This window comes from Otolemur garnettii, unplaced genomic scaffold (assembly GCF_000181295.1).
Source record: "Otolemur garnettii isolate 467f Iridium unplaced genomic scaffold, OtoGar3 scaffold00039, whole genome shotgun sequence".
NCBI classification, from domain to species: domain Eukaryota; kingdom Metazoa; phylum Chordata; class Mammalia; order Primates; family Galagidae; genus Otolemur; species Otolemur garnettii.
In genome coordinates, this window is record NW_003852434.1 from 14,988,595 (window position 1) to 14,998,687 (window position 10,093).

General features: G+C 45.2%; 1 protein-coding gene across 1 annotated transcript in view; it reads left to right on the top strand.

Moving 5' to 3' along the window:
* Positions 1–208: 208 nt before the first annotated feature.
* Positions 209–10,093, top strand: part of LOC100953671 (A disintegrin and metalloproteinase with thrombospondin motifs 3-like) — a gene marked incomplete at its 3' end in the record, with an annotated part of 204,915 nt that continues 195,030 nt past the window's right edge. Inside the window, exons 1-2 of the mRNA XM_012805323.2 lie at positions 209–366; positions 1,573–1,600. Of these exons, the coding sequence (XP_012660777.1) occupies positions 301–366; positions 1,573–1,600 (94 nt within the window). The remainder of the gene's footprint in view (positions 367–1,572; positions 1,601–10,093) is intronic.

Genomic DNA, 10,093 nt, shown 5'->3' on the forward strand with positions numbered 1-10,093 from the left:
AGGGACCCGCGGTGCCCGAGGGGCCCCGGGCGAGCCGCCGCGGCCAGAGCGAGGGGAGCCGCGTCCCCGCCCGGGCGCAGCACCCGGCCGCGCCGCCGCGAGGACTGGAGAGGTGACGGGGAGCGCGGCGGCGCCAGGCCGGCCCCGGCTCGGGTTTCATCCTCATTGAAACACAGCGCTGCAGATCTTCGCAAAAAATTCTGCGTTTTCCCTTCTTTCTGTTTTTAAGAGAAACTTGTTTTGGGGGGTTACCCCGGGCATCTGCTCTGCCCCGCAGTCGGACAGTGGACTCGGCTCGTGATGGTTCTCCTGTCACTTTGGCTGATGGCCGCGCTGGTAGAGGTTAGGACTGCAGCTCACGGACAAGTAAGTGGAAAATAATGACAATAAAAACTCAGACCCAGCCTTTTCCCGAAAAGTTCCTCCCTCTCTCCCCTCCACTTCCCTCCCCGGCCCACCCTCCCGGCTCGGAGCGCTGTCGGCGCCGCGCGGGGTTTTGGGGTGAGGGGGCAGCCGCGACCTGCCCGGGACCCCGCGGGTCGCACCCGGGGCTTCGCGGCGTTGCGGCGCACGGGGCCAGGACCGGCGACCGCGGGGGCCGCTCCGCATCCTCGCGGGCCGCGTGGGCGTCCCCGTCCCGGGGCCGGCTGGGAGCGGGGGTGCGTCAGGCGCTGCTCCGGGGTCCCGTGCCCGGTGTGGCCGCCGGGGTCGGGCTCGCGGGGCTTCTCCTCGCCGACTGCGGCTCACTCAGGCCCCGGGGGCGGGGGCGCAGGAAGTCCCGGGCCGGACCGGGCGCGATCCAGCAGACACGTGTCGGGAGGACCGCGGCGGGCAGGGCTTTGACAGTTGGGGAGGGGGCCAGGACGTTTCCTGCCCGCGTTTTCACGGGCAGCGGCCGGAGGCGCCGGCGCCGCGTCCCCTCCCCCCCGCGCGACTCCTCCGGGCAAGAGAGCGGGGCTGAGCGCGGCTGTTCCCCTCGGCCCTGCCCCCAGCCTCGGAGACCCAAGGTGAAGGCCGACGCTCTCCGAACCGGGTCCTGGCGCGAGCTCACTGGCCCAGCCCAGCCGCCTGTAGCAAGTCTCAGCCCGGGGCTGCTGGGACTCTGGGGACAGAATTTGCGAGTTTCTGTGGTCTGCCTGGTCTGACCAGAGGGCAAAACGTAGAGAATTGTCTCCTTGACTCCAGACTTCAAATCTGATGAATCGGCCCCCCTTGTAGGTTTCTGTCTGTCTTCTTAAATTGAAGAGACTTTTCTTTTCTAATCCGGACCCAGTATGGGAGTTTTCGGAAGAGACCATTGAGTGTCACTATTTATTTTTCTGGCTTCATAAAAGATAAATTAAAATTAAGACGGCCAAACAGCTCCCTTCCCCAATGGTTACTGAATTGGCTCACGCTCCTGTCACAAGAACCGTCTGCAAACCGAGGTGCAGCCTGTAGGCTCCAGTCCCAGTCTCTCGCGTCTCCTGATAGCTAGCTTCTGAAAAGCATTAATGGTAGAAATAAACGCATGGGGTGATAAGATGAAACCCAGTAACTGTTTCTTTTTCTTACTTTCCCCCTCCTTTCCAGGCTGGTAATGAAGAAATGGTGCAAATAGGTAAGCCTTGTTCTCAGATGTCACTCTTATCTTAGTGGAAAGTAGGGAGTGGAGTAAGCTAAGCAAAATATTGTTTCTGAAATTTTTCCCACTGGTGGTTAAAAAAATAATCTGTGGTCCAGAAACATTTCTATTCATCTGGTTCTCTTTCTGGAAGAGGGTCCCACTTGCTTCAGGCTAAATTATAGTGATGGAGAAATTCTCCTGCTTTTGGACTTTCACACCTCAGTTTGTCACTGTCTTTCTACAATCCACGGGTGTGTACTTGGAGGGTGATGGAGAGGCTGGAAGATGTGGAGATAAATAAAATCATATTGTCAACTTCTGTAACAGTAGGAGCAACACATCTGCTGAGAACAGAAGGCAAGTCGTAAGAATGCTACACGGAAGGGGGAAATGAGGTGTAGAAGATGAACATTTTTCTGTTAAAATGCTTTCTGCTTTGGGTAATCCTTTGATCACTTCTTTTAGTACATCTGCTTGAAAATAATTATCTCCTATGTGCAAGATACTGTTGGGCCTTTTGTAAATGACAAAATTTCAATATTACCTGATATTGTGGGTATTATTCCCACATATTACTCCCATGTATGAGACTGAGGTTCCGAGAGTGTGTCTTGCAGCAAGTCACTCTAAAGTCCCTGGTCTTTTCTGAAGCTGTTTAGAATAATACTATATTTGTTCTGAATGCAGAGACTGAAAGTCATCTGGCAAGAAGCCAGGCTGCATTCAAAGACTTTTAATACACAGTTTACTAAGATTACTTTAAAAGATAAATTTTCCTTTTGGCAGAGTATCAGTCTCTGTAAATTCTGTATTTGTCAAGTGGTATTGCAAAGCCATCATTTAGAAAGAAAGTTTGTATTGTTGCTATTGCAGCCTTCGTTACAAGTAATGGGCTGTATAAATGCAGGCTGAGTCTTAACTGCTTCATATGCATCATATCCCCTCATGCCCACCGCCACACTTTGAGGTAGGGATACTATTGTGCCTATTTTAGAGATGAGGAAAATAAAGCTTGAGAGGTCACACAGCTGCCTGTTTTAGTACATGGTGGAGATCCATGCTTCTTAACTAGAGGGCTATACTCAAGGTTGAGACCCAGAGGTGGATACAAGCAGTGTGTTATTTGCATATAGGTCAAAACGCTCCTTCCTGCCCAGGGCTTCACACTGTCAGATACGTTCCCCTAGCTCTGCCTTGGATAGTGGAAGCAGAGCAGAGGAGAAGAGAGGGACTGAGAATTGCACTAAGAATATTCACGCATCAATGGGAGACATTAGTTAGTTGTAGTTGATAGCATTCACCTGTCAGCCTGTATCTTATTAAAGAAGGAGTTCTTTAACCAATCCCTAAACAACTAGGGAAAAGAAAGCAGTCTTATTTTTACTTAAACATCCCAACTTTTCAATATGTAATTGAAAAAATGTTTTAAGATTACCCATCCCAACAAAGGACTATTCACAAAGTAAAATATATTGCTTTGATAAAATTTTCAGGTAGAATCAGGATGCTCCCAGGTAAGAGGCTGTGGGTTGGACTTTGGTTCAGTCTTGTTGTTCTCTGCGGGAGGGAAGCGGTACAGGTATACTTAAGTTTGGTAGGAGGAAGACCAGTCAGCAGTGTGGACAGAGGCGGGCGCGCTCTGAACGCTTGCCATTTCAATTTTTCTGCTACTTGCCTACTCCTCAGCTCTGATTTATTTAGGGTGGGAAAGAGGTTTGTGGATTACTTGTAATCATCTTACATATTTGTTGTGGTCACAATTTCACCAAGATCATCTGATAAAAAAGAGCTGGAAATATTCAAGTTCAGATTTTAGCTGAACACGTTAAGGAAGGGTGGCTCCCTGTTGTGACAGGGCACTTCAACACCTCCATAAACTCTGCGGCTGCACCGTCCTCGTTGTGAAGTGCCGTCACTTTCTTCTTCGTCACTAGTTTCAGGTTCACGGGAACTAACATTACTGCACATAGGAAGAGTTTCTTCATGCCCACTGTCAGCACTAACCCCTCCATCAACCTCACTGTCCTCAAAAACACATGCTGCAAAATCAACGTCACTCCCACGGCTTCTCCGGGCCATCTCCCTACATCACAGCCGCGCAAATACAATGCACGATCACCTGATCACATGGAAACCCGGGGCCTGCCGGAAACCGAGCGCCACCTGTGCTGTGTATTGGCCGAGTCCAGACTGAGTGCGCCGGACTCGCTCCAACAGGGGAGATAGGGGAGGGACGAACAAACTCAACTGCAACAGCCCCAGCCAGACACGTCAGGCTTCTTCGACGTCCGAGTGGAGCGGGATCATTTTGGCGGCCGAGGCATCATAGGATTGGAACGGCGAAGTTGCGTTGCTAGGGGTTGACTTGCCCTCACATTCCTCTGTTTTATGTGATGTCTCTCTCTTTAAATCATTTTTATTATCATTTTCAAGTTGACATTTTTATTATCATTTTCAAGTTGAATGAAGAGAAGAAAAAGGTTAAGAAATAGATTTTGGCTGACAACTTTGTGATAGCAAACACGCATTTGGCTTTCAGTTATGATAATTTGTGTGACTCCTAAGACAGACTTTAAAATGCCAGTGTAAGAAAATCTTATGTACAATAATAAGTTTCACTCCCCTGTCCCCAGGAGTAAAGGCAGGGTTAACCTAAAGTTTGGGGGAAATGTACTCCTGGACCTAGATCTCCCCCACCCCCCATAACTGACTTAGAAGTAGTTTATGTAGCTGCCTGGAGGTGCTGATTGATCAAGGCAGATCAGTAAAGGCTCATAGATTTTATTTATTTATTTATTCACTAGGTAAATTTCATGGCTCTGAATAATATTCAAATAATTAAAGGTCTCAGGAAGAAGTAAATATAAATTAATAATGAGCCACAATTCATTAAGAAGCAAAAATAAAAAACCCTTTCTGTTGACATACAATGTCCATGTAGGACTGGTGTCCAGGTGTGCGCTCGGTCTCCCAAGGCAGGGGCCCCTGTGTCCCAGCACCTGTGTCAGGCAGTGGGATGTCGCCAGCCCCTGCTCCTCTCTGCTCCTCTCTTATGCCACCTGCCTACCCCATCTCCTAACGACATGGAAACCACACTCTTGACTTCTAACAGGATAAATAAATTTTGCCATTTTTAAAGCTCTTTAATAAACAAATCCCACAATGGATATCCTTGAGTGTGTAGCTTAGGAAGTCAGTTTTTAAAAATATATATTCTGTGCTTCAAGCAGCTTTGATTCAGGCGTGGAGAAGCAGTGTGTGAGGGAGGCAGGGGAGAGTGTGTGTGGACACGTGGCCCCCATCATGTCTAGGTCAGGATGTCGCTTTTTCCTTCCCTCTTCCACCAATGGAAAAATACCTTCTTGGTATATGGGATAGAATGATTCACCTTAGAGCGAATGGGTCCATGGGTTTTGAACCCTGACCTAGTGCTATGCCTCTTTGTCAACTAAAGAGAACTCCACCTCCCCTGCATGTACACACGTGTCTGTGCATGTTTGTGTGTGTGCACGCAAGTGTGTTTCAGGAGAGACTGTCACATCTCTTTTCTATCAGGGCGTCTTTCATTTCTGACTCAGATTATGGCCTTGGGTGATTGTAGGCTGACTGGCCATACTGGGTAAGGAGGCTTGCTCTGTGACACACGTGGCTTAGGAAATAATCATAGTTCTGCAGAAATTGGAAAATCTTAAAAATAATTCTCTGAGTCCCTTTGTTTCATAAGCTACCTACCACCTTGGATTGCCTGAGTACATTTGAAGAAAAATCGTTGAGAGGCTTCAGTGCTAAATTGTCTCCCTCCCCCCCCTTAGAACTGGGCATGTTTATCTTTCTCTGCCCCAGGCCTGTTCCCCAGTTATAAATTTCATTCTTTAAAAAATAGAGTTGCTAATCTTGTCCTCTCAGACATCTAGTTTGGTGAGAGGTTATTTTTAAAAATAATTTTAAGGTGTTTATTTGGTTTTCAGGGCTTAGTGTGAGTCTTTACCTAGCTGTCTACTAGCAAGCACTGTCACTGCTGTGACCTACACCAGAGAAAGGCTTTGTATCGATGACACCTGTCTCTTCAGTATGTAACCCAGTGCTTGGCACCTCGTGGATCCTCAAACCCTTGTTTTTCGATTAATAGACCTAGCAAGCAGGGCATCATCATATTAGGATTTGTGCTGAATTTCTTTGAATACTCTTGTTTTCTCCCCATCTCCAGGTTTCATTGGGCCTCAAGAAAATGATGGTGACAGTGGCTATACAGTTAATTATTCCTGTGTCTCCTGTTCTCACTCCACAGAGTACAGAGACTTAGGCTCTCAGGTTTTTTATACTTTTCTGTTTGTACTTAACACATATTTGGCAAGTTGAGTAGAATTCTATGTACAATTTTGGAATGCCAACTAATTTCTACTTGGGCTCATTTGCCCCGTTGCTGGCATCAGTTGAAATAAGATAATCTGAGATTAAAATCTGTCAATCCAATTTGCCAGCAGCAATACTAAATAAAAAGTGATTGAGAAGGAGGTTTAAAGGGATCCTTTATAAAATTTAGAAACTCAGCTGCCCAATTTGTTATTCTTTATAACTAAAGATCATGTTGTTGGCTTTGCTGATGGAGCTTCCATCATCAGCCGAGTGTGCTTATGGCTGACATTAACTGCTTCAAGCTTCTTAGATGAAATTTTGTTAAGTTCAGCATGTTTCTATTTAGCTGAAATATTTCTTCCCCATACTTTCATTGGGTCTCCTTTTCACTGGACTAAATAATTATAATATTGCTCAGAAATGATAAGAAACCCTCGAGGTCACCTCTGCTTCTGTGGTGATATCCTTGAGCATTCTTTGCTTGTGAGTAGCCAACCCAGATTACCTTGGAAATCCATTAGGAACGATTCCACATTGCCTGGTAAAATCAAGAGTATTTTTGATATGAAGACCCTGATTATGCTACTTAGACTGGATATACTAACAGTAATGACCCAGTGGGAACTCTCAGGCTTCCTCAGAGAGGATTGCTATTAGCAGAATTGGGGGAACACGCTCTTTAGTGTTCTTAAAACAGAGATCATCTTTTACTCCAGAACTATACTAGTTCTCTTATTATAAGTAGTTGGATTTTGTTTTTGATAAATCAGTTTTTTCCTCATTATGGATGCTTTACACATGTGCACTGTAATTGTGTTTAGTTTTTCTGCTTTCTCCAGATTTTTGGTGGTCTAAATCCCAAACTGCTGTTAAATTTAGCATATCCTTCCTCAGTCTTCTGTCAATACACAGGCTATTTTTTTTTGTTTCGTTTAATATTTTAGCATAATTTTTCCATATCATTACAAAGTCCTTGTGGGCATCATTTTAATCCCATCATGCTGATAAGCCCTAATTTTTGTAATCAGCTTCCTAATAGTGTCCATTTCCTGTGACGGTGAATGCTGCCACATGGCATTGTACCACACCTACTATATAGATCGTTGCTTGTATTTCAAATGACTATTCTAGGAGAGAGCCCTAGAAGTTGGTAACTGAGTAAAACAACTTAACGATTTCATGATGGATTTTTTTTTTTTTTAAGATGGAGTCTCACTGTCTCCTTGGGCTGTGATGTCATTGCGGCTCACAGCAACCTCAAATTCTTGGGCTCAGGTGATCTTCTTGTCTCAGGCTCTCAAGTAGCTGGGACTACAATGTGAGCCACAACACCCAGCTAGTTTTTCTTTCTCCCTCTCTCCCTCCCCTCCCTCCCTTCCCCCCTCCATCCCTTCCTTCCTTTACTCTGTTCCTTTCTTTCCTCTCTTGTAGACATGAAATCTCGCTCTTGCTCAGGCTGGTGTTGGACTCCTGAGATTAAGCAATCCACCCTCCTCAGCCTCCATGAGTGCAGGATTACAGATGTGAGCCACTCTGCCTAGCCTTCATAATGCCTTTTGAAAAAGTTTATAGGACCTGAACTCCCACCAGCAACATATTGATTTTTTAAACTTTTAATGTAAATTAATTTTATTTAGTTCTTGATATATGAATGCATATTTTCATATTTGGTGTCCAGTCCCTGAAAGATGCAATGAATTTGTCATTTCTCTAGCTGTCAAGTATCTAATAAGTATGAATAACTATATTGTGCAAATGTTTTTGTAAACTTATTAGCACTATGAGAAGATTCATCCACCTCATAGAATAGCATTTGAGAGTTATGTATTCTTTAAGATGAGTAGTAAAGCGTGAGAAGTTTCCTAGTAGAAACCTCTGTCCCCACATGTAACTGATTCATCTTAATTTTCCAGATACGTTTATATGCCTTTGCTGACTAACTGTAAAACCCTGGGAGAGATATTGTGGTAAAATGTCAGCTCTTGTTTATAAAAATGATTGCCACAAATGTGGCCTGATGAATCTTTGTGGAATTTAGGGAAAATTGTGAGCAACATGAAACGGTATGTCATGTTCTTCACATGACCAACACAACAAAACTCGTTCTTGTGAAACTAACAGAAAGTGAAACAGGATTAAAACTATGATTCCTCAAATACTGTGGTCTTAGATATTAAATCGTGATTTCTACAATTTTTCTTCATAGTCCATATATATTGAAGTCATTATTATTATGAGTTTGAGTTTCTTTACATGTAAAAGCTTTTCTCTTTTGCATGTAAAATCTGTTCTTTAATCTAAAAATCTAAAGCTCTATAACCAGCGGAGGACCTAAAATTCATCTTCTTCTGAGTGGTCAGGAGCACAGACTGTTGACTGTGTGGTTTAAATCTTGACTGCACTATGTTCTAGCTGATGACATTGACCTCCCAGAGTGTTGCTTTCTTACCTGTAACGCAGGCATAATACTACAATTTACTTCACAGAATTGTGAGGCATATGTGAAGATTCATCAGATGCTAGCCCGTGGTAAGCAAGCTAGACTAGTAACTATTATTATTATCATGTCTTAGACTTATCCTTTCTTTAAAGAGACACTTTTACTCTGGGAGGAATGGTGTTCTAATCCCTACATGTTAGAGAGGTCTGCCTACTACCACGAGTTCCCAGGAACCTTACTTTACTGTGCCATGACCCTATGAACCCTCCAGCCACTTAGCTCCCCAGGTGACAGCTCTCTGAGTGCTGTTCTCAGGTGTTGTCCTCAGGTGTTGTCTTCCTGTCAGTGGCTGGGTGTGGTGCTGCTCAGCTCCTGGAGGAGGCAGTGGGAAAGCATGTCAGGAGTGGCGAGAGCAGCCATCCCCAGGGGTCTGCATCAGCGGTGTGTACCCCAGACATGATTCTTTTACTTCTTCTCATCTTATTTATGGTAGTTGTCTCCTTTCCACTTCACTGGGAACGGCCCTGTACTAGTCACACCTTCTCTGGATGCAGATCTCAGGGGCCCAGTCCACAACGGGGAAAGCAAACAAAATCAGGACGGTCAGCAAGTCGCGTGCAGCTGGTTCTAGGGTTCAAATAATGTTGTCCGGACTCAGTCTCTCTCATTCTTTCCCTCTTTCCTTCCCTTCTTCTTTCTTTCCCCTTGTCTTTCTTATTTTTCCTCTTTGTTGATTTCATTTCTCTTTCAGGTTAACACTGGTAGCCCCCAAATGTGGCAGAGCCTGTCACCAGCATCTCCAGGCTACCATCCCCCACCGTCCCCCCACATACACACAGCCACCACTTTTTTGTAGTTCTAGTAAACTTCCTGGTAATTTTATTGGCTACTTGGATTGAGTCATAACCTTGCCCATGAACCATTCACTAAGGTCAAGGGATGCAGTGCTTTGTTTGACCTGAACTGAGATATTTTAAGCCTGATTTACAGAGACTCTGAGTGGAATGTGGGATGGTTAACTTGGAGGGAAGTTGGGGTGCAGTTACAGAAAAAGTAGGGAAGGTTGCTGGGAAGTCACATACGTACATAATGCCACAACTATGAGGTTTCCCACAAGATTAGATGGGCAATGTTGGCTGTGGAAGGCAAAATAATGGTTCTCCCGAGGAGATCTGTGCCCAGGGACCTGTGAGTATATTAAATATGTTACATGGAAAAGGGGATAAGTCTGCAGGTGGAATCTGCCAGTCAAATGATCTTAACGTAGCCAGATTACCCTGGCTTGTCTAGGTAGGGGTCTTTACGAGTAGAAGAAGGAGACGAAAGAGGGAGAACGGAGAGCAGACTCCATCTGCTGCTGCTGGTGTGAAGGTAGGGGAAGGGGCCATGAGCCAGGCAATGCTGGCGGGCAGAAGAAGCTGAGAAAGATGAGGGGAAGCAGCCCTGCAGACTGGATTTTAGCCCTTTGCAATCTGTTTCAAGCTTTGATATCCAGAATTATAGGATAATTTATTTGCAGTGTTATAAGTCCTCAGATGTTTAGTAATTTGTTACAGGAGCAATAGGAAACTAACACAATGACCTCCTGGGCAGTGCTGGCTCCTCAGATCTTTGTCAAACCTTGAGCCAGGCATGTTAGATTTGGAAAATATAATAAACACAAGTGAAATTTCAGTGAAAATCTTTCACAG